General features: G+C 45.1%; 2 pseudogenes and 1 gene segment (V, D, J or C); all 3 read left to right on the forward strand.

The window, feature by feature from the left end:
• The first annotated feature begins 1590 nt into the window (after positions 1 to 1590).
• Positions 1591 to 25472, forward strand: part of LOC140619026 (immunoglobulin lambda variable 1-40-like) — a 33738-nt gene continuing 9856 nt past the window's right edge. The window contains 3 exon segments of the V gene segment in view: positions 1591 to 1667; positions 1757 to 1967; positions 25033 to 25132. Of these exon segments, the coding sequence occupies positions 1610 to 1667; positions 1757 to 1967; positions 25033 to 25132 (369 nt within the window).
• LOC140619837 (large ribosomal subunit protein uL11-like) lies at positions 19240 to 19736 on the forward strand (annotated as a pseudogene).
• On the forward strand, positions 22705 to 23187 carry LOC140619628 (ATP synthase subunit d, mitochondrial pseudogene; annotated as a pseudogene).

The following is a 25472-nucleotide window of genomic DNA, read 5'->3' on the forward strand; positions in this document are numbered from 1 at the left end:
CCACCAGTTGTCAAGGCCCCTGAGGATGTGGGACTCACCCTCCCTATGCTCTCAGGGCTGGGGTGTCCCTCCCACAGTCTCAACAGGGACACATCCAGCCAGGCTGGACCTCTGCTAAATCATCTGTTCCAAGTCAGGACCACAGGGTCTGTGACCTCAGGGATGTGGCCCCTCATCTCCACTCTCCACCACTCACAGGTGACCTTGACAACAACCCTGGGTCCAGGTGCTTTTTGCCAATAGAAATTCATTCTCCTACTCATGGGGGGCTGAATTAGCAATTGCTCTGTCCAGCACATGCTGGACCCAGGCCCAAGCTGTGCCCACCCCAGATATGAGTGGGACCCGGAATTTCTCATCCAGAAAGCTCATCTGTGTATGGGAATTCCAGTACTCAGATGGCTGCGAAGTTCATACAACGGGGTCCTCATGGGGGCTCTTGGGCATCACTTCCGGTTTTCCTGCCTGCATGATCAGACCCATGATGTTAAAAAAAAGACAAAGCATTTTATAAAATGTTTATATATGTCTGTTTAAATGAAAGCCTTTTAAAAAATGTTTTATTTATTTAAACGAAGTTTAAAACAGGTCAAAAAACAGTGAGAGACAACAACGATGTTCAGTGTATAACCTTTCCTGGAAAGCACATGAGGGCTTCCACCCACAACCTGGAAAATCTACCTCCCTGGGCTTCAGTATTTCAGAAAACTCAGAGAAGGAGAGGGCTGAAACCAGGGTCATCATATAGGAGGAAGGTCTCAGCATCCTGCACAGAAAAGACCAATTGTACACGGGGACACTTCACTCCTCTGGCTGTGACAGTGATGTCAGACGAATTGGTGTAGAGACACCACCTGAGTCCTGAGTGGCCCATGAAAAGCCAAGGGATCCGTGGCAGACACACACACACACACACACACACACACACACACACAGAAACAGAGAGAGACAGAGACAGAGACAGAGACACAGAGAGACAGAGACAGAGAGAGAGACATAGGCAGAGGGAGAAGCAGGCTCCCTCCACAGAGTCGGATGTGGGGCTTGATCCCAGACTTCCAGGATCATGCCCTGAGCCAAAGACAGATGCTTAAGCACTGAGCGACCCAGGAGTCCCTCACACCGAGACACTAGATTGTAACCTAAAATCTATGTCACAGTCATGGGAGACTAAATGTGGGGAGACATGTCCAGATAATAGGAGGAGAGTGGATAGAGCTCTGGAGACAGGACCTGAGTCCTATGGCCAACTGATCCCCATATCATGCAGGGTGAAGTGGTGTCAGGATGCCAGAAGGGAATTGAGGCTTATTTCTTAGGGCTCAGGCTGGATCAGAGCTGGGAACACCTCCTGGCACTGACTGTGGCCTCTTCTCAAGTCTCACAGCCGGGACCTCCCTAACCACACCCCAGCCCCACATAGCCCCTCCCCTACCTACCCCCTTGACATCCTCAGCAGAGGGACCTGACCCAGGGCCAGGGAGGGATCAGACAACTGGGGTCTCATTTGCATGGAAGGTCACCTCCCTCTCTCAGAGGATGAAGAGGGGAAGGGAGAGATGAGGGGAGGCTCTGCTCAGCTGAGGGGCCACTGAAGACAGAATCAGTGATGACCTCCACCATGGGCTGGTTCCCTCTGCTCCTCACCCTCCTGGCTCACTGCACAGGTGACTGGATGTGGGACAAGGGGAGGGGCTGGGAGGCATGTTGGGTCCAGACTACAGCATCACCCTGTTTATTTCTCTCCTTCTTGCAGGTTCCTGGGCCCAGTCTGTGCTGACTCAGCCGGCCTCAGTGTCTGGGTCCCTGGGCCAGAGGGTCACCATCTCCTGCACTGGAAGCAGCTCCAACATCGGTAGAGGTTATGTGGGCTGGTACCAGCAGCTCCCAGGAACAGGCCCCAGAACCCTCATCTATGGTAGTAGTAACCGACCCTCGGGGGTCCCCGATCGATTCTCTGGCTCCAGGTCAGGCAGCACAGCCACGCTGACCATCTCTGGGCTCCAGGCTGAGGACGAGGCTGATTATTACTGCTCAGCATATGACAGAACTCTCAATGCTGGCACAGTGCTCCAGGCCTGTGGGGAAGTGAGACAAAAACCCACTTACCCATTTGCAAAGTGAGTGAGCGCCCCAGCACCTGCCTGCTTAGGCTCCCCCTGGGTTTCTGCTGATTCTTCAGTTGATGCCCTGAGCACAGGCGCATCTTGGGGACCTCCCGGGAATGGCACTTGCTTCATCATCTCTGACCTTAGAGTCACTCAGAGTAGCCCATTATACACAGAGAGTGTCAAAGGAAAGAGACAGTTTTGTCTTCGTGATCAGGGACAAGTTCTTTTAGGCTAGTGAACATTCACTTGTCATCTTCTGATTTCTCAGTAAAAGAAATTCTCTTAGGTCACGATGCTATCATGGTCCTTCATCCCCATCCCTGTTCTGCTGATGCACATGTCAGCTCTTTTTGCAGCTGGGATCATTATTGCCTTACTTTCAACCAGAGGATGATTTCTTATTATTTGATTATTGCATAGAACACATAAATCAATGCACACTAAGAAATATAAAAGGTAAAAAAAAAAGCTTTGTAAAGAAAAATCCCCACATGAATATTTATGGAAATTTTATTCATAATCAACACAATTCAAAGCAATCATAAATCTGCACACTTCCTTAGTTCTATCCTCAATGCATTGGACCTGAACAAAATGGCTTATTGTTTGGAAGTTCATTTGCAGCATGTATGGATTCAGGCTGTGTGTTCTCTAGGCCTTCAGATGGGATCGTCATAAGGACTTTTACTACCAACCCTGGTGTCACTCCAGAGCAGAGTTATTTCCTCTTCGCCAAGTCATTAAAAACACTGGTGTATTTCGCTAACTTCATAGGCAAAGATTATAGCAGCAGAACACAGGTTTTAGGAACACGGGAGCCAATGGAGAGCAGCTGGTGCCATGACTGGTATGGTAACACATCTAGTATCATCTGGCTGACTGGAAAATGTGATGTTAAATGTCTATAAGAGAAGATGTGTCCCATTTCCCCTTAATAATGACAAAAATAAAATCTAAGAGAAAATCAATAAATCAGAAGCAGAATGTATTTCAGATAAATTGCCAAACTTCGTCAGAGTTGAGCAGTAATAAAAAAATAGAAAAATACAAATATATATAAGAAGGAATAAAAGAAAGGATACAAAGAAAGGTACATAAATAAAGAAAAGGAAGAAAGGAAAAAGGAAAGAAAGAAGGAAAAAAGTTATACAATGAACTTCTCAAACAAAGCACAAGAAAAAAAAAACAGAAGAAAAAGTAAGTTAAATTGTTACCACTAAGGTGGGCACTTGATGCAATGAGCACTGGGTGTTATTCTGTATGTTGACAAATTGAACACCAATAAAAAATAAATGTATTAGAAAAAAGACATTACCAGATATTTCACAGAAGGAGATAGGCAGATAGAATTTAAACGTGTGATATTCTGTTACATATGGCATATCATTAGGGAAAAACAAATGCAAACGTGAATGAGCTACCATTGCACACCTATCAGAATGGCCAAAATCCAGTAGACTGGCATCAGATAGATTATGAACAGAAAAGGAATCAGCAAATTTGGACTGTCCCCATCCATATGCTCAATGATATGTCATGTTAGTATGACACATCTTCCCTATGAGGTATTAAGAACATCAATTCATCTCTTGTTATTTTCCCCCAAATCCATAACGTTAGCATAATCATAAGAAAACATGAGATAAACCCATATTTTGGGACATTTAAAAAATAGCATACCAACTGTTTCCAAATTCCCAAAATCAAGAGCAGAGAAAGACTGAAAACTCCTACATTGGAGGATTTTAATATGTCCTGATGAATAGATGCAATGTTGTTACTTGGATTGATTTCAGGCAAAACTGTGTTATAATAAGTAAGTAAGTAAATAAATAAATAAATAAATAATAAGTAAATAAATAAACCTTGACATCTAGATAAATTCTGTAGTTTCACAAGATGATCAGGCAAGTACTTGTTTTTATAAACATATCATAGGAACACAAATGTTACATTAGAAAAAGCTAGGTGAAATATAGAGATATCTATCCAATATTTGCATTTATTTATCTAAATATGAAATTATTGCAGAAAAGTTCTACACACAAACAATAAGGGAAAGAAGGAATCAAAATTTCTTCTTTCCACTTTTCTGCATTTAAGAACAGAAAGCCAGGGATCCCTGGGTGGCGCAGCGGTTTGGCGCCTGCCTTTGGCCCAGGGCGCGATCCTGGAGACCCGGGATCGAATCCTACATCGGGCATCCCGGTGCATGGAGCCTGCTTATCCCTCTGCCTGTGTCTCTGCCTCTCTCTCTCTCTCTATCATAAATAAATGAAAATTGAAAAAAAAAATTAAAAAAAAAAAAGAACAGAAAGCCAGACATTTGTGCTATGCTGGTTTCCTGCTGGCCTTTAAAACGTCTCACATTGAGTTCTTGGTTATGGAATGTATTTACTTTTTATTACCCTGTATAGAATAATGTAAAAATAATAATCACGTTCTTTGTCTTTTAATTACACAGCTTGAGAGTCAAGATAATCTTCTCCATCGCAGCAGCTCAGCAGGATCCCCGCCATCCTAGCCCTGGAAGAAAGCATTCAGAGAAGGCACCATGAGGATCCCCAGTTCTGGACAGTAGGGAGTGCTCCCATTCATGCAGGTCCTCTCTCTTACAAATGAAATGTCCTGACACACGACAGCAAACAAGTATAGGAAGACATCAAAAGGTAGAAGAAGGAAGAAGGAAGAGTTCAAACAAATTGAGGGAAACACAAGAGTGCATACCCTGGTTCTTTTTCTTGTATGATGTCCCACACAGGTAAAACAGGATGCTGTAGCTTCCTCCAACCAAGAATCATCCAGAGCCTGAGATCCAGAAAATCAAACCAAAAACTCCCAAACTCCAAAAGCAGCAACTCCTCTGCTCAGAAGATATGGAGATAAGTTGGCCTGAGAGGAGGAAATATTTGGACAAACCTGCCCATCACTTGCACACCTAATGAATCCCCAAACTGTGCCCTCATGCAGGGTTTACATTATCGTTCATCAGAGACATGGTGTCCATATCCTCATGGCAGAAGCAGGCAGTGCCCCAATACCATCAGCCATGGTGTCAGCTACTCAGGAGATAGCTGAGCCTCCATCGCATGGGAACATCAACAATTCTGGACAAGGCAGGCCTAGTTGGCAGTTTGCACTCCAGTATTTCCCACCCATGATTTTGGCAGGTCCTTGTGACCCCATCTGAACCTCATTGCTCAGCAGAGAGAATGAATGCAGTGGTACAAGGCAAAGCTGGTTTGTTGCTATATACCCATTGCTAGTGACTGTCTGAACACTGGGGAACTGAGCCTGTGCTCTCCCTGAGCATAAAATCACTGAACTTTGATGCAGGAAGCAAAGGAGCTGGACCTGCATTTGACCCTCTTCTCCCTGGTGTCAGTGAGGACAAGGAATGCAGTGGGGAGCAGAGGATCCACTCCCTGCAAGAAAGCCATTCCATTCAGTCCTGTGCATCCCACCATGGTGTTGGCAGGGCCCAGGAAACAGCTCGTCCCACACCTCCACCTGATGGGAACTGGGAAGTGGCAATCACTGCCCCACCTTCTCCAGCAGAGAGTAAGCAGCAGAGTGGTAAACATTTTCACTTGAGCCACTGGGAAACTGACACAAACACCCTTCCCCTTGCGGCTGCTCATCAGCGGGAGGATCACTTGTTTGAAGAAAAGTAACTGAGGACCAAGCAAAACATTATATAATAGCCATTATATTCAGGAGCCAGTAAAAATATATGACATGTCAAGAACCAGGAAAATAAAATCCTGAATGAGAAAGGAGAATCCATACTGGATCCAGGAAGAGATTGCCCAAGTAAATACTGATTTCTCAGGCTCCCTTCTTGGGAACAAGTCTGACTTGACCATCTGCTAGTGCCCAGCCTGAGGACGAGGATGAGTACCCCTGGGGGCTACACTATAGTGGTGCTGGGCCCAGTGAGAGACCCAGATGAGGAAGGGAGATATACACTTTGTTTCATCCAGTGTGGATACAAATATCATGCGATTACTGACATCTCATGGCTAAACACCTGAGCCTAGAGCATCATGCAGACCAGCCATAGGGAGATGGGGATGAGAAGGGTCTGGATTGATTTCCATTCCTGTGTAAGTCCTAATATCGAGTAAGTGTATGAGTGACTCAGGAGGCATTAGTTCACAAAAACCCAAATTTAGGTATTTTGTATTATAAAATGTCTGTTGGATCAGAACTAGATGGAGGCTAAATACATTTCTTCAGAGACAGAAAGAAACATTTAAAAATCTTCCTTTACAGCTAAGAAATGAAAAATGGAAAAATCCTCATTTTGTATTCTCTTAATATATATTTTATTAGATGGCATTTCAGTGCAATCCAACTGCTTTGCATATTTAAAAATAGTAATGATAATGTTTTGAGAAAAAAAAAAAGGACGCCACCTTGGCTCAGTGGTCGAACTTCTGCCTTCCACCCTGGGCTTGATCCTGGAGTCCTGGGATCAATTCCCATGTCGGGCTCCCTATATGGAGCCTGTTTCTCCCTCTACCTGTGTTCCTGCTTCTCTCTGTGTGTCTCTATTGAATGAATAAATAAAAAATTTAAAATAAATAAATAAATAAATAAATAAATAAATAAATAAATAAATAAAGATAATTATAAGCCGTTTTGGAAAAAATTCTTCTTTCCTAATATCCTCATTTAAACTGTATCCTACCAAAGAACATATGTTGAAATTGTAGAACTCAGGACTTTAGGATATGACCTTCTATGGAAAAGGGGTGCTGCATATATAACTGGACCAGATGCGGTGATGAAGGTGGTGGTGTGACCTCCTAATTCAATTGATTCCTGTGCTTGTAACATGACAGTCAGATGGAGTCAAGGAGGTATCCGTGAGAGGGTGGAGACAGAGATTGTGGTTCTGCAGCTGCAGACAGCAAACCCCAAAAATTGTCTTCAAATTTCTTACACTTATGGAGAGACAAGAGGGACTCCTCTACAGGTTCCAAACAGATCATGGCCACTCCCTACAGACTGTGGAGTTGTGTATGAACAGCAGAAATGCACTCTTATTGTATTAAGTTACCGATTCTGTGGTGCTTTATTATGGCAGCCCTAGAAAAAAAGTGTATCTAAAAACTAATATATAGATCTACGAAATGTCACTAATAAGTGGATTAAGTGGAATAAGTGGAGGCTGGTGAACCTAGCAGGGGACCCTGACAACAACAGCAATAACCAAGTAAGTAAGCCTATACGGGTAACCCAAGGAGAATTATTACCAAGGTTGAACCAATGGGCTTCTCTAGAGACTTTAAATCTTGAGCTTACTTCAAGTGCATTAAGTCCCAGTAATGATACCAGGGACAAGGCAGATGCAAACTCAAGTGTCCAGAAAACCTGAAACATACTGAGACATAAATATTCCAGTTAGCTGTCCAATTGAGGGAATCGATGCCCTGCAAAAATGAATGGCTCAACCCCACAGAGCTGACCTGCTCATTGTACTGTCCTGGGTGGTGACATCAGAGGACCACCTGCAAAGGTCAGAGGCCCTTCCAGCAGGTCTGGGAAGGTTAATTCAGGCTGGCGACATAGTGTCTGAGGTCAGCAGGGGGCGCTAGTGGGCTGATCGTGAGACTCAGGGTCTGGGTGAGGAAGACCAGGAAAATCTATGACTGGCTCCTGCACACTAGAGGAAGCAAGTGGCCACCTCACTGTGGGTGACTTTCCTGAACTTATGGCCTTGGAGCCACAAGAGCTCTCAGCTCTGAATCACACAGGCCTCATAATTCATCCTCTACTAAAGCATGGGATAACCTGTCCAGATATGATTTTCATGGAATGATAGATGGATGGGACAATCATACAATACAATCAACAGCAGAACACAAAGGGGAATGGAGTTCAACATGCTCCATGAGCATCACCTGTTCACACAATGTCATCTTCATTTCTAATAAAGAGACATCCCTGTTCATCTCCCCGGGGACTACTGCAGACCGGGTCCATGATTAACTGAGAGGAGACCACTGCCCCTACCTCTGTCACAGGGGCTCTGAGATTTCCAGTGTCCTCACTGTTGGAAGGGGCACTACTAAGACCCTCCAAGGACAGATGAGGGAATGTCACTGGGGAGAGAAGAAAATGTTCCAGGGATGGGTTAGGTTTGAGATGAGGTAGATGTGGGGCCAGGAGGTGAGAACACATCCACCTCCTCATTCAGCTTTCAGGCTTTCCAGAGAAGAGCCTTGGGGCAGAGGTCACTAGAGACAGTATGGTGGTCATTTACTGGAAGATGTCCTCCTGACACCCAGTGTCTCAGGTCACCCTGCAGTCACTTGCGTGTGTGAAGTCCCAGTTCTGCTCCTTTCAAAGTCTCCTAGGGGACATGCTGGTGACTCTCGGGCAGGGAGAGAGAGGAAGCTGATTTGCATGAAGTGTTTTCTTAACCTCATGGGACAGGAGACATGAAAAGGTCCAGGGACACCCCATTCCATCCTAGGAGTCTAAGGAGGCTGTAGTCTGTGAGGGTCCCCACCATGGCCTGGACAGTGTTTCTTCTTGGGCTCCTTGTCTATGGCTTAGGTCAGGAAAAAGACTTTACCTCTGTGGGGAGCACTTAAAACAGGGACTCATGCGACCCTTGTCTCCAATATCAACACCTTTCTCTCCTCTTGAATTTAGGAGCAGATTCTCAGACTGTGGTCACCAAGGATCCATCACTCTCAGTGTCTCCAGGAGGGACAGTCACATTCACATGTGGCCTCAGCTCTGGGTCAGTCTTTACAAGTAACTATCCCAGCTGGTACCAGCAGACCCATGGCCGGGCTCCTCGCATGCTTATCTACAGCACAAGCAGCTGCCCCTCTGGGGTCCCTGATCGCTTCTCTGGATCCATCTCTGGGAACAAAGTTGCCCTCACCATCACAGGAGCCCAGCCTGAGGATGAGACTAACTATTATTGTTCACTGCGTATGGGTAGTACATTTACACAGTGATTTAAATCTATGGGGAGGTGCAACCAAAACCTCCTCATGGGCTCAGAAAAGCTCAGCTTTAAAGGCAGGAGAGGGGCATCTGCTTTCCGCTCAGGGAGTGATCCTGGAGTTCTGGGATCGAGTCCCACATCGGGCTCCCTGCATGGAGCCTGCTTCTCCCTCTGCCTATGTCTCTGCCTCTCTCTGTGTCTCTCATGAATAAATAAATAAAATCTTAAAAAAAATAAAGGCAGGAGAGAGAGTGAGATGGGGAAAGAGTCAACACCACCATGGGAAGTGAAGCTCCCTGACCCCATTCTCCTGTTCAGTGGTTCATGAAATGAACCCCATTTATCTCTCCCAGGGCAGGTCCATCTATCCAACGTGACCTTCCAAGACTGTGCTTCCTCGCTCCCTCTCTGTCTAAAATGTTGAAGAGTGAGGAGCTTCATTTCCATTATACATAAACAAATACTGAGCCTCAATCGACGGTTTTCTTTTTTTTTTAATTGACAGTTTTCAATATGGTCTATTAAACATAGAGGCTTGGTAGATCTCATTTTATTCACTAATTTGATGATGAGGACCAAATTAATATTTTCATCATGTGGAGCTTGATAAAACTATAATTCTCCATGTTATATTTCTAAATCAGAAACCATTCTCATTGTTCATAGATGCGTATTTAACAAGCATTCCAAGATACTCGTATGCAAGTTAGTGTTAAGAAGCGTCTGTTATTGTATTAATATGAAATTAGTTCTGAAAATATCCCCTTACATGTAAAGAGAGTAATATCTTCTAACTTAATCATTCCCACATCCCACTAACGATTCAAGAACACTGAGAAACAGATTCAAAATTGCAATCCATTTGTGGTCACCACAGCCTGCTTTGGAGCAGTGTATGCTGTGACATGAAGAGGTGAGGGACAACACGTGACCAGTAGATGTCAATGTGTAATTCAGCCTGGAGACTGTACGATTTGAACATCATGGTTCCTGATGACCGTGGGCTCTCAGGGAAATATCAAGAGACATAGGATAGCGTAATTATTATCTGTCTGAGGGCTCCTTCTAAATAATGTTGTGCAACACTTGACATTATACTTGGATGGTTTCTGTTTATTTTGCTTTAAAATACATTATATTTATTAAATATTACTAAAATAATCTCATTGTAATAAAATTAGTATTTTAGTTCTTTTTACATCAACAATGATATAGGGGGCACCTGGGTGGGTCATTTGGTTTAGCATCTGTCTTCAGCTCAGATCATGATCTTGGTGTCCTGGGATTGAGCCCCACATCCGGCTCCCTTCTCAGCTGTGAGCCTGCTTCTCCCTTGACCTATGCCTGGCTCTCCTCCTGATTTTGTGCACTCTCTAAAGTCAGAGACCACTCTGTCAAATACATAAATAAAGTATTTAAAATAAAAAACAAAAGAAACAATAATATTAAAGGTAAATGAAAATTAAAATCATATAAAGTGGAGCCACAGACACAATTTATGCACTGTAGATTATGTTTAAGGAATGAGGAATCACTTTGTTTAACTCATGCTCACCAGCACTTTTACCAAATTATTTGTTCATATCTTCTGCTGACATCCTTGCCACAAAGATAACTCCAGGTTCAAAGGCTTCTCTAGAGAATCCCTTCAAACATTTAAGGAGGAAATAATGAGAATACTACAGAGAAGCAGGGAGGAATGAACAACTTTGAGTATACATTATAAAGCTTATTTTCCTCATTTATTATACCCAGACTCAAATTTCAAAATAAAAGATATTAAAAATCCATAATTTTCATGAAGATAGGAACTGAATTATAATGAAATATTTGCAAATGCAAAGTGACAGATTATCAAGAGTGGTCATTTTAGACATTTAATTTTTGTAACATTTAAAATCAATCAACTTGTCAGGTATCCTGCTCAGGAGAGAGCTTGCTTCACCCACCCACTCGCCCCCCACTCATCTGTCTCTCTCTTACTATCCCAATTCTCTCTTTCAAATAAATAAATAAATAAATCTTTTATAAATGTATAAAAGAAAATCAGGGAAACCCGGGTGGCTCAGCGGTTTAGCGCCGCCTTCATCCCATGGTGTGATCCTGGAGACCCTGGATCGAGTCCCACGTCGGGCTTCCTGCATGGAGCCTGCTTCTCCCGCTGCCTGTGTCTCTGCCTCTCTCTCTTTCAGTGTATCTTTTATGAATAAATAAATAAAATCCTAAAAAAAGGAAAACAGTCCATGTAATAAATTTTATAAGAGAATAAATTAAAAGGTATGGCCATCTAAATAAATGCACCATGACTCATCTGAAACATTCATCCTAAAGTTATCTGAGGGAAGAGGGTGATCATGGTCATATATCTTTTACCTCAGGTCCTTATGAGTCTAGAGATTTCTTGGCTATTTGCACATATACCAAAGTTGTTTGGGGCCCATTGAGAACATGATTTCTGCACGCTAATCCCAGGCATGTGGAAACAACGATAAAACTTCACACTCATCTTCCAATTGAAGGAAAGTAAAGGGTACGAAACTATAAATGAAAATACTTGTGTACATTTGATGAGATGAGCACTAGGTGTTATTGTTATATGTTGGCAAATTGAACTACAATAAAAAGAAATTTAAAAAAAAGAAAAAAATAATGGGTACAATATAAACAGTGTGTGAAGCAACAAATATCTGAGAGGAATTGGAAAACACAAATGCACAGAAACCATGAATTTACGAGATATGTCTCACTTCCAAACCTAAAGAGCTATGTCTAATATTCACCAGTAAATGTTCCACCAGGCAAAGCTGTTTGCTTTTCACAAATCACTCAGTCATATCTGATTCCGAACAGAATGTAACAGCATCACTTGAGCTTTAAAATCATTGCTGAACTGCTGTCTTGGCAGTAAGCCTAGAACCTTACTTCCTGGACAGTATTCAACTCCATCAATCCCTCATGATCTGCCTCAAACCCCTCAAACCAGCTCCACTGTCCTCTGATCAGTGATGTTTGACCTGATAGACGCTTAACTTTCACCTTGGGGTAACTTCTCTGGTGACACCTGAATAGGTCAGTTGTGTACATGTTTGTCTTTTCCATAGAGAAGCATCACTTCAGAGAATGAGGAAGCAGAGTAATCATGTGCAGTGTGTACAAATCATGGTATCTAGAGATAAGACATGGGACTGTGAATAGACATGGACCTGGTGAGCTGGTGAAGGCCCCTGGGATCCCAGGTCTTTGGTCCAAGGTGGGCTGGGTGCCTGTGACCAGTGGGGAGCTATGGGCCCATGATCCCTACATAGCTGCTCAGTGAGGACCCATCACACGGTGTGTTGGGCCCTGTGCTCCTTGTTGGGGCTCAGCAGCTGTGTCCTCTCAGGCCTGGAGGAGTCCCTTAAGCAGACACTGCATGTGGTCTCAGCAGGTGCTTCGTCCAGGGCTCTCCCCAGAGGAGAAGCAACTCCCAACCTCCACAATGTGGTGTGAGCTGAGCTCCAGCACCAGGGCTCAGGGAGGGGCTGGGAAATCACTTGATGGACTTCATTTGCATGGACACCCCTCTTGTAGAAAAGAATGGAGGACAAAAAGAGGTCTGGGGACCCCACCTGGTGTGGGGATGGTCATCATTGCCTATACTCCTGTCTCCTGATGTATTTCTCTCAGTGCACAGGTACAGACAGACAGGCATCACATACCATGTTCCAGTTCCTTGGCTCCATCAGCCCCTCTGGCTCAGATGCTGGGAAGTTTTACATTGGTCTCTGCTCCATTACACATCAGTGTCTGTGTTTGCAGGTCCCTGTCCCAGCCTGTGCTAACCCAGTCGCCCTCCCTCTTGACATCTTTGGAACAGTCAGACTCACCTGTACCGTGAACAGTGGCTCCAGTGTTGGCAGCTATTACATCAACTGGTTCCAGGAGAAGCCATGGAGCTCTCCCTGGTATCACCTATACTACTACTTAGACTCAGATAAGCACCAGGGCTCTAGGGTCCCCAGCTGCTTCTCCTGATCCAAGGATGCCTCAGTCATTGGAGGGCACCCTCATCTCTGGGCTGCAGCCTGAGGACTAGACTGACCTTCACTGTCTAATCAGAAACAATAATGCTTCTAACAGTGACACTGACAGTTTGGGACATGGGACAAAATCCTTCATCTGTTCAGATGCTTCTTCCATGAAAATTTATAACGTGTAAAATAAGTGATATATCTAATGTGTACTTAAAATTACCGCCTGGTTCATAATGAGCTTATTCTCCATTATCTCTTCAAGTTCTATATGTCCTCAGAAATAAAACAAGAATAAAACAAAACACTTCAATGTGGTAACAGGCATGTTACCTGGGTTTCCAAATGTCATATAACCAGAGTCTGTGCTGTGAAGATTTTTTTCTCCTGAAATGAGGACAATGAGCTTTTCATTGACTTTGTCTCCATCAGAGGTCCAGGACTATCTAAACAGGGGGTGTAGTCTTCCCCAGCATGGATTCAGCACCTCCAGGGCTCAGAGCAGAGCCTTCCCTTCCCTCACAGGCTTCACTGCTCAGAAGTGACCAAGGTTCACTGTGTCTTAGGCCTGAAAACTGAGATGTGGGATGTTGTGTGAGGACACGGGTCATAGGCAGTTCCATTCTCAGAGCTGGATGGGATCCCTCACTCATCACCTGAGGCTTGGGTTGTGCACTTGAGGAGAAGGGGGTCTATCAAAGTAGGAATTTGGGGCCTATGGCCATGAACCCTTTTATGGGCTATGAGATTTGGAGGATGTTGCACCATTACTGGGAAAATGCTCAGCCTGCCTCAGTGAAGTTGGTTGATGTGGGTGCATGAATGAGCCTTTGCTATAGCTGCCACCAGGTTGATGGAGACTCCTGTAAGTGGGTGTGCTGAGCCCACAGGTACTGACTCTGTCTCCCTCTTCCCTTAGTCCCCATTGGAACTTTTCCATAATCCAGGGTGGTAGGATATGTGAATATCAAGAGTAAGAACTCTCCCATGTGTACATGTGTCACTGCCCTAAGGAATCTCTTGATGACCCCAGATCCAAGGTCACCTTCTCTTTCACAAGAGCAGTAGAAACACAGGGGTTGCCGTGGCAATGTTACCACAGCTCTCAGGCAGAGATGCTATATTGTGACCCATTACAGCACTGAGAGAACAAGCAGGGATTCAAACCTAATTTTCCAGGCCCAGGTGTGTTGACAAAAACGTCTTTGACCACCTTGGGCTGCAGCCTGGGGAGAGATTGATCATCATTGCTGTAGAGCTGCATACGATCAATATCACCCAGATAATTTCTGTTTTCCAGAGACAAGTGATAACGTCTACTCTTCACATCTTTCATTTTCTTCTATTTATTTATTCATGAGAGACACACAATGAGAGAGGAGAGACACAGGCAGAGGGGGAAGCAGGCTACATGATCCTGGATCCCAGTCTCCAGGATCTCGCCTGGGGCTAAAGGTGGGCTGCCCTACTATTCACCTCTTATTCCATCACTCCCCTGTCTCTGCCTCTAAGCAACACAGGCTCAGAATCTGGCATTGAATGCTTTGTATCTCACTAGAAACAGAATTGTTTAAATTTAAATTCCAGACTTGTTTAAATTCCAATGAAAATACCTCCTTTTGAAGATATTCATCTCCCAATGAAAAAATAGTTACATGGATTTCAGAAGCGATATGACCCACACTATTGCTGTGTTGGAATGAGAAGAAGGGCAGTTGTGCAAGATGTGTGACCCAAGAGAACCAGTTGGCCCACTGCCTGCCTGTCCACTGGTACCACTCTAGGGATTTAGTGAGAATTCCCTGAGTTCTGGTATTTGGTGATAATGATTTTCTCTTTCCTTTCAGATCAGAGCTTTGGGAGCTCCTGAATTCCAGGGTGCTGGGTCGTGTCATCCCAGTGAGCAGATGTGAACAGACCCCTTACAAAATTGTACACAGAGAACAATTGCACCTGTGTAAAGATTTCCCACGTGATAAGTCACTAGGGCCTACACATCGAAACAGTGAGGTAGCATCAGACTCCCATCAGCAAGGCTAAAATTCAATACTACAACATCAGATGGTGCCCAGGATGTGCGGCAGCAGGAACTCTCCTTCATTGCTGGGGGGGGGGGGCGGGATGCCAAATGTCCAAGTCGCTTGGGAACATAACTGGGTAGTTTGTTGCAGAGCTAAACGAAATATTTATTTATTTATTTATTTATTTATTTATTTATTTATTTATTTATTGTTTATTTATTTATTTAGTTTTATTGGAGTTCAATTTGCCAACATATACCATAACACCCAGTGCTCATCCCATCAAGTGCCCCCTTGGTGCCCGTCACCCAGTCACCCCCACACCCTGTCTTCCTCCCTTTCCACCACCCCTTGTTCTTTTCCCAGAGTTTGGAGTCTCCCATGTTCTGTCTCCCTTTCTGATAATTCCCACTCATTTTTTCTCCTTTCCCCTTTATTACCTTTCAGTATTTTTTATATTCCCCAAATGAATAAGACCATATAATGTTTGTCCTTCTCCGATTGACTTATTTCACTCAGCAGAATACCCTCCAGTTCCATTCACTTCAAAGAAAATTGTGGTATTTGTCTTTTCCAATGGCTGAGGAATATTCCATTGTATACATAGACCACATCTTCTTTATCCATTCATCTTTCGATGGACACCAAGGCTCCTTCCACAGTTTGGCTACTGTGGACATTGCCGCTATAAATATTGGGGTGCAGGTGTCCTGGAATTTCACTGCATCTCTATCATTGGTGTAAATCCCCTGCAGTGCAATTGCTGGGTCATAGGGCAGATTTATTTTTAACTCTTTGAGGAAACTTCACACAGTTTTCCAGAATTTTTGCATCCATTTTCCTCAGGGATATTGGTCTATAATTCTCCTTTTTGGTGGGGTCTTTGTCTGGTTTTGGAATTTAGGTGATGCTGGCCTCATAGAACGAGTTTGGAACTGTTCCATCTCTTTTTATCTTTCCGAACAACATTAGTAGAATAGCTATGGTTTCTTCTTTATACATTTGATAGAATTCTCCTGGGAAGCCATCTGGCCCTGGAGATTGTGTCTTGGGAGGTTATTGATGACTCCTTTAATTTCCTCCCTTGTTATTGGCCTGTTCAGGTTTTCTGTTTCTTCCTGTTCCATTTTTGGAAGTTTGTGGTTTTCCAGAAATGCATCCATTTCTTCTAGATTGCCTAATTTATTAGCATATAGCTGCTCATAATAAGTTTTAAAATTGTTTGTATTTCCCTGGTATTAGTAGTGATCCCTCCTTTCTCATTCATGATTTTATTAATTTGAGTGTTTTCTCTCTTCATTTTAATAAGGCTGACTAATGGTTTATCTATCTCATTAATTCTTTTAAAGAACCATCTCCTGGTTTTCTTAATCTATTCAACAGTTCTTCTGGTCTCTATTTCATTGAGTTCTGCTATAATCTTTATTAATTTCTTCTTCTTCTGGATGTAGGATCTATCTGCTCTTTTTTCTCTAGCTCCTTTCGGTGCAAGGTTAACTTTTGTACTTGAGTTCTTTCCAGTTTTTGGATGGATGCTTGTATTGCGATGCATTTCCCCCTCTGGAGTCCTTTTGCTGTATCCCAAAGATTTTGAAAGGTTGTATCTTCATTCTCATCAGTTTCCATGAATCTTTTTAATTCTTCCCTAATTTCCTGGTTGACCCTTTCTTTTTGTACCAGGTTGGTCCTTAACCTCCATGTGTTTGTAATCCTTTCAAACTTCTTGTGATTTTCTTCTAGTTTCAAAGCATTATGGTCTGAAAATATGCAGGGGACATTCTCAATTTTAGTATTGATTAAGATCTGATTTATGACCCATTATGTGGTCTATTCTGGAGAACATTCCATGTGCACTTGAGAAGAATGTGTATTCAGTTGCATTTGGATGTAAAGTTCTATAAATATCTGTGAAATCCATCTGGTCCAGTGTATCATTTAAAGCTCTTGTGTCTTTGGAGATGTACTTAGAATATGTGTCGATTCTAGAAAGCGTTGTGTTCAAGACACCAAGTATAAGTGATTTATTATCTAAGTATGTCTTAACTTTGGTTGTTAATTGATTGATATACTTGGCAGCTCTCACATTCGGGGCATAAATATTCATGATTTTTAAGTCCTCTTGTTGGATATATCCTTTAAGTATGATATCGTGTCCCTCTTCCTCTCTTACTACAGTCTTTGGAATAAACTTTAGTTTATTTGATAAAGGATGGCAACCCCTGCTTTTTTTGAGGATCATTTGAATGGTAAATGGTTCTCCAACCTTTCTTTTCAGGCTGCAGGTGTCCTTATGTCTACAATGAGTCTCTTGTAGACAGCAAATAGATGTGTCCTGCGTTTTTATCCAGTCTGAATCCCTGCGCCTTTTGATGGGGTCATTAAGCCCATTCACGTTCACGGTTACTATTGAAAGATATGAATTTAGTGTCATCATGATGCTTATTCAGTCCCTGTTTTTGTGGAATGTTCCCTTGGATTTCCTCTTTCTTTTACATAGTCCCCCTTAATATTTCTTGCTGGTTTGGTGGTCACATATTCTTTCAGAACCTGCCTATCTTGGAAGCTCTTTATCTCTCCTTCTATTCTGAGTGTGAGTCTTGCTGGATAAAGTATTCTTGGCTGCATGTTCTTCTCATATAGGACCCTGAATATATCCTGCCAGCCCTTTCTGGCTTCCCGGTCTCTGTGGAAAGGTCTTCTGTTAACCTAATACTTCTCCCCATAAAGTTTAGGGATTTCTTATTTCTTGCTGCTTTAAGAATTTTTTCTTTATCTTTGGAATTTGCAAGTTTCCCTGTTGAATGTCGAGGTGTTGAATTTTTTTTTTAATTTTTTTTTTATTTATTCATGATAGTTACAGAGAGAGAGAGAGGCAGAGACACAGGCAGAGGGAGAAGCAGGCTCCATGCACCGGGAGCCCGATGTGGGATTCGATCCCGGGTCTCCAGGATCGTGCCCAGGGCCAAAGGCAGGCGCCAAACCGCTGCGCCACCCAGGGATCCCGAGGTGTTGAATTTTTATTTTATTTTTTTGATTTTAGGGGGAATCTTTCTATCTCCTGGATCTGAATGCCTGTTTCCCTCCCAATGTTAGGGAAGTTCTCATCTACGTTTTGTTCAAAGACACCTTCTGCTCCTCTATCCTTTTCATCACCCTCTGGAACCCCAATTAAACGTAGATTTTTCCTGTTGAGGCTGTCATTTATTTCCCTTAACCTTTCCTCATGATCTTTTTATTGGTTTTCTCTTTTTTCCTCAACTTCCTTCCTTGGCATCAGCTTGTCTTCTATGTCATTCACTTGTTCTTCTACGTCGTTAACCCTTGTTGTTAGGACCTCCAGTTTGGATTGCATCTCATTTAATTGATTTTTAATTTCGGCCTGATTAAATCTAAATTCTGCAGTCATGTAGTCTCTTGGATACTTTATGCTTTTATTTCCAGAGCCACTACTAGCTTTATAATTGTGGTTCTGAATTGGCTTTCTGACATCGAATTGTAATCCAAATTCTGTAATTTGGCGAGAAAATGAGTGAAAATATCAGTGAGGGTGACAAAACATGAGAGATACCTAACTCTGGGAAATGAACAAGGGGTAGTGGAAGGGATTTGGGCAGGGGTTTGAGTTGACTTGGTGATTGGCACTGAGGGGGGTACTTCAGATGAGCACTGGGTGTTATGCTATATGTTGGCAAATTGAACTCCAATAAAAAAATTAAAAGAAAATACAAATTCTGTAACTCTGTGGGAGAGAGTACTGTTTCTGATTCTTTTGTGGTGAGTTCTTCCTTCTAGTCATTTTGCTCAGTGCAGAGTGGCTAAAATCAAGTTATACTGGAAAATGGAATGGAAAAAAAATAAGGTATAACTAATAAAGAACAAAAAACCATACCAAAACAAACCAAACCAAACAGAAACAAACAAACAAAAAAACAAAAAACAAAACAAAACAAGGAGGGGTATCCCCTGTTCTGTATACTGGAAGTCCCCCGATTTCCCCTGTTGTTTACCAGCACTGCTTGGTCAAGAACTTGGTCTTCTGCTTTTGGCTTTAGGCTCAGAGGAGGCAAAGGTGCAACTGTCTTTGGTCCTCCTGAATCCAGGGTCATCCGACACCAGCTGCCTCCACCATGCCGCCTAAGTTCGATCACAATGAGATCAACGTCATGTTCTTGAGGTGCACCGGTGGCGAGGTCGGTGCCATGTCTGCCCTGGCCCTGAAGATCGACTGCCGGGTCTGTCTCCAAAAAAGGTTGGTTATGACATCGTCAAGACAGCCGGTTATTGGAAGGGTCTAAGGTTTACAGTGAAACTGATCATTCAGAACAGACAGGCCCAGATTGAAGTGATACCTTCTGCCTCTGCCCTGATTATCAAAGCCCTCAAGGAACCACCAAGAGACAGAAAGCAGCAGAAAAACATTAAGCACAGTGGAAATATCACTTTTGATGAGCTTGTCAATATTGCCTGACAGACGTGACACCGATCTCTAGCCAGAGAACTCTCTGGAACCATTAAAGAGATCCTGGGGACTGCCCAGTCTGTGGGCTGCAATGTTGGTTGCCGTAATCCTCATGACATCATAGATGACATCAATAGTTATGCAGTGGAATGCCCAGCGAGGTGACTACAAAGAAAAATATTTTAACAAAGGATCATTTGACAAAAAATAAAAAATAAAAAACTTGCTCTTCCCCTGTCCTTCTAGCTGGTTCTAGGGGAGGGGCCTGTTGTGCTGACTCTCAGGTTTGTGCACTTGGGGAGCTGTCCTGCCCCCTGCCAGGTCGTCTCAGTGGGAGCTGTTTATCCTGTGAGGTCCCTCTTCCCCGGCAGCCCTGCTCTGTCCCTGGCACAAGGTGACACAAGGAACAATAGCAGTGGCGGTGGCCAGCTCCCCAGCCCTAGAGTCAGCTCCCGCAGTAACTACTGCAACTCCCAGTCTGCAGGGGACTGGATGCTCTGGGGCGGGGCCCCTGACCTGCTCAGCTTGGGGCCCCCAGCTGCAGGTGTCCTCGCTGTCCTGCCTGAGCCCTCCCGCCTCCGCCTGTCCCGGGTGGAGGCCGGATCCTGGGCTGTGTCCCCGGCGCCCTGGGCTCCCAGGCCTGCACTGCTGGAATCGGGCTCACGGCCGTGCAGCCCCTCTCTGCGGAGCCTCCGCCCGAGCCCCTCCGAGCTGCTCCCAGGCCACGGGGCATGCTGCAGCCCTTTAGAGAGCTCAGCCACAGGGTGTGGGGCTCTCCCCGGGGCAGGGGCTTTTTCGTACCCCCGGGAGCCTGAGGGCATCCCTGCCCTCCTGGTGTCATGTTCTGAATCCTTGTGGGCGCCTGTCCATCCAGGAAGTTTGGTGCAGCTCCTGCTCCTCCGACAGGGCTCTCCTGACCTGGGGGTGCTCGCTGCGGCCTCAGCCCAGCTCCTAAGGGCCCCTCCCCTTGGATGCTTTTAGTTTCTTTATTTCTTTTTTTCCGTTTTCCTACCTTAATAGAAGTGTGAACTCTCCTCACCGTAGCATTCCAGCTGTTGTCTCTTTAAATCTCAGGCTGAATTCATAGATTTTCAGGATGATTTGAACGTTATCTAGGTAAGTTGGTGGGAACAGGTGACTTGGGGACACTACTCTTCCGCCATCTTCGGTAGTATATATAATTTCCATATTTCAACACAATCCTACTGAGTGGATTCCACAGCAAAATATGTGAAAAAAATGAGATTTGTCCATAAAAGAAAAGAATCTGTATAGGGAGACATGAATGATGGAGACAATGAATGAGGGTTTGAATATGTCCCTATAGTGTAGACTGTATTCTAATACAATATGGCCTGATGGGAGTCACACTAGTGATCATCTGTGAACACACTGTGCTTCTCGGATTTGTCACTGATACACCAAATATGTTGGTACAAAACGAACAAGGAGTAATGGAAGAGGAGGTGGGTGGGGTAACGGGGTGACTGGGTGATGGCCAATGAGGGAGGCACTTGACAGATGAGCACTGGGTGTCATACTATATGTTGGCAAATAGAAGTCCAAAAAATACACAAAAATGACAAAAACAGGAGTTTAAAACACAAATACATTTCTGTGAGAACATGTGGAACTCATGTCTCTAATGCCCAAGAGATGGAACCCATTCTGAGAGTCAGACCTGGCCATGCCAATGGGGAGGGAACTGGTGAGCCCTGGAAACCAGCTGGGCTCTCAGGGCTTTGGGCCTTGCTGAGGTGAGTGCCCTGTGACCAGGAGGGGGCGCTGAGGGACTGCCCTGTGGTCCGTACAGGGCTGCTCTGTGAGGATCCTTCACTAAGGGTGCCTGGGCCTGTGTGTTGGTCCCTTACTCCCTGATGAGAGCTCAGCAGCTGTGTCCTCTCAGGTCTGGACCCTGAGCAGGGACTTGTGTGTGGTGCCAGCAGATGCTTCCCCCAGGGCTCTCCCAGGGCTGAAGCCAACCCCATCCTCCTCAGTGTGTGGTGTGAGCAAAGCTCCAGGATCAGGGCCCAGGGAGGGGCTGGGCAGTGAGTGGGTGGAGCCTATGTGCATGGACAGACCTTCTGGCAGAGGGGGGAGTAGAAGAGGAGGCCTGGGGCAGCCCAGCCCATGGAGGGGACCAGGGACTTTGTCACCCTGACCTGTGATCTTTTTTTTTTTTTTTTTTTTTTTGACCTGTGATCTTTAATGTTCATTCAACTCTGTCAGTGCACAGGTCAGGAGTGACCTCAGGGACAAAGAGCCACTGTCAGCCTACGTCTGCTGGTCTAGCTTAGAGATTTGAGGAAATTCAGTCTGGCCTCTGATCCATCACCCGTGAATGTGTCTGAAGGTTCCCCATCCCTGCCTGTGCTGACCCAGCCGCCCTCCCTCTCTGCATCCCTGGGATCAACAGCCAGACTCACCTGCACACTGAGCAGTGGCTGCAGCGGTGGCCATATGCTGGTTCCAGCAGCCAGGAGGCCTCCTGAGTACCTGCTGATGGTCTACTGAGACTCACCAGGGCCCCAGTGTCCCCAGCCACTACTCTGGCTTCAAAGACACCTCGGCCAATGCAGGTCACTCAGATAGCTGCGAAATTCATACAACAAGGGTCCTCAGGGGGATTCATGGGCACCCCTTCAGATTTTCCTGCCTGCATGAACAGACCCATGATATAATCATAAGGTTAAAAAAAGAGACAAATGATTCTATAAAATGTTTCTAAATGTCTATTTAAATGAAAGATGAAGTCATTCTTTTTTTAAAAAAGTTTTATTTATTTATTCATTAGACACATAGAGAGAGGCAGAGACAGAGTCAGAGGGTGAAGCAGGGCCCTTGCAGGGGGCCTGATGCAGGTCTTGGTCCCAGTACCCTGGAATAATGACCTGAGCCAAAGGTAGTTGCTCGATCACTGAGCCACCAAGTGCAACTGCACTGAGATTTTCAATGCCACTTCCATCGTTATTTTCCATGCAGTCCGCACAGATCTGTGAACAATATACTCGTAATTCCGCCTGTGTCTTCACAGTGACATCATCATTGAGTCTTAGTCAATGCACATTGAGAAGATTTTCTTAAAAAGAACATTCAGGACTGTGGGCTGATGAGGTCGGTGAAGGATCTCAAGATGGCTGGGCAAAAACTTGCTCTAAAAACCATTGACTGGGTAGCTTTTGTGGAGATCATACCCTGAAACCAGAAGGCCATTGCCAACTCCCTGAAATCCTGGAATGAGATGCTTACCTCCAGGTTGGCTACTCTTCCTGAGAAACCACCTGCTACCGACTGGGCTTACTACAAGGCCAATGTGGCAAAGGCTGGCTTGGTAGGTGACTTTGAGAAGAAGTTTAATGCCCTGAAGTTTCCTGTGCCAGAGGATAAATACACTGTCCAGGTGGATGCTGAGGATAAAGAAGATGTGAAAAGCTGTGCTGAGTTTTTATCCCTCTCAAAGGCCAGGATTGAAGAATATGAAAAAGAGCTGGAGATGATAAAGAACATCATTCCATTTGATCAAATGACCATTGAGGATCTGAATGAAGTCTTCCCAGAAACCAAATTAGACAAGAAGTATCCCTATTGACTTCACAAGCCAGTTGAAAATTTATAAACTTGAGTTGAGGAGAAAGCCCTGGTCCTCATATTATAAATGTTGGATATTAAAAATAATGATATGGAAAAAAAGAACATTCATCCAATTTATGTGTACAGTTGGTCTAGGGAGTGACCAATACGCAATCTCTTCCTCTGGATTCTTGCCAGAAATTCTCCAGCTGTCACATCTTCCTACTAAAACACCCTGCAGGTCTGCCTCTTGTGCTCTGAGGTCAGTGGCACACAGACAACCTCAAATGGCAGGGCTCCTGCAGACCTGTGTCCATATGCGGGGAGGACAGACTCTAGGAGGGAGTTCTTGCCCATGCGGTGGGGAGAACTAATGTTTAAAACAGGTGAAGGGATCCCTGGGTGGCGCAGCGGTTTAGCGCCTGCCTTTGGCCCAGGGCGCGATCTTGGAGACCCGGGATCGAATCCCACGTCAGGCTCCCAGTGCATGGAGTCTGCTTCTCCCTCTGCCTATGTCTCTGCCTCTATCTCTCTCTCTCTCTGACAATCATAAATAAATTAAAAAAAATTTTTAAAAAGGTGAAAACAGTGAAAGATGACAACGATGTTCAGTGTGTAACCTTTCTAGGAAAGCACACGAGGCCTTCCACACACAACCTGGAAAATCTAGCTCCCTGGGTCTTCAGTATTTCAGGAAATTGAGAGAAGGAGAGGGCTGCAACCAGGGTCATCATATAGGAGGAAATTCTAAGCATCCTGTGCAGAGGAGGCCACTTGTACACGGCGACCCTTCATTCCACTGGATGTGACAGTGATATCAGACAAATTGGTGTAGACACCACCTCAGTCCTGAGTGGCCCATGAAAATCCAAGGGATTTGTGGTAGAAACACAGAGATGGAGAGAGAGGCAGTGACATAGGCAGAGGGAGAAGCAGGCTCCCTGTACAGATCCTGATGGGGGGCTTAATCCCAGGAATCCAGGATCATACCCTGAGCCAAAGACAGACACTTAACCCCTGAGCGACCCAGGAATCCCTCACACCAAGAAATGAGAGTGTAGCCTAAAATCTATGCCACATTCAGGGGAGACCACATGTGGGGAGACTCGTCCAGATCATAGGAGGAGAGTGGTCAGAGCTCTGGAGACAGGACCTGTGTCCCATGGCCAACTGATCCCCATGTCATGCAGGGTGAGGTGGTGTCAGGATGCCAGAACACAGTTGAGACTTATTTCTGAGGGCTCAGGCTGGATCAGAGCTGGGAACACCACCTGGCACTGACTGTGACCTCTGCTTAGGGCTCACAGCTGGGACCTCCTGAACCGCACACCAGCCCCAAGCCCCTCCTCTGCCCACCCCCCCTGACATGCTCAGGCAGAGGGAACTGACCCAGAACCAGGGAGGGGTCAGAGAGCCGGGGTCTCATTTGCATGGAAGAGCCCCTCCCTCTCTCAGAGGATGAAGAGGAGAAGGGAGAGATGAGGGGAGGCTCTACTCAGCTGAGGGGCCACTGAAGACAGGATCCGTGATGACCTCCACCATGGGCTGGTCCCCTCTCATCCTCACCCTCCTCGCTCACTGCGCAGGTGACTGGATGTGGGACAGGGCGAGGGGCCCTGGGAGGACATATGCAATCCAGACTCCAACATCACCCTGTCTATTCTCTCCTTCTTGCAGGGTCCTGGGCCCAGTCTGTGCTGACTCAGCCGGCCTCAGTGTCTGGGTCCCTGGGCCAGAGGGTCACCATCTCCTGCACTGGAAGCAGCTCCAATGTTGGTTATGGCAATTATGTGGGCTGGTACCAGCAGCTCCCAGGAACAAGCCCCAGAACCCTCATCTATGATAGTAGTAGCCGACCCTCAGGGGTCCCTGATCGATTCTCTGGCTCCAGGTCAGGCAGCACAGCAACCCTGACCATCTCTGGGCTCCAGGCTGAGGATGAAGCCGATTATTACTGCTCATCCTATGACAGCAGTCTCAGTGGTGGCACAGTACTCCAGGCGTGAGGGGAAGTGAGACAAAAACCCACTTACCCATCTGCAAAGTGAGTGAGCGCCCCAGCAGCTGCCTGCTTAGGATTCCCCTGGGTTTCTGCTCATTCTTCAGTTGATGCCGTGAACACAGGTGCATCTTGGGGACCTCCTGGAAATGGCACCTGCTTCATCATCTCTGACCTCAGAGTATCTCAGAGTAGCCCATTGTGCACAGAGGGTGTCAAAGGAATGAGAAAGTTTTGCCTTTGGGATCAGGGACTGGTTCTTTTAGGCTAGAGTACATTCACTTGTCATCTTCTGATTTCTCAGTAAAAGAAACACTTTTAGGCCACAAAGC

This window comes from Canis lupus, chromosome 27 (assembly GCF_048164855.1).
Source record: "Canis lupus baileyi chromosome 27, mCanLup2.hap1, whole genome shotgun sequence".
Lineage (NCBI taxonomy): Eukaryota > Metazoa > Chordata > Mammalia > Carnivora > Canidae > Canis > Canis lupus.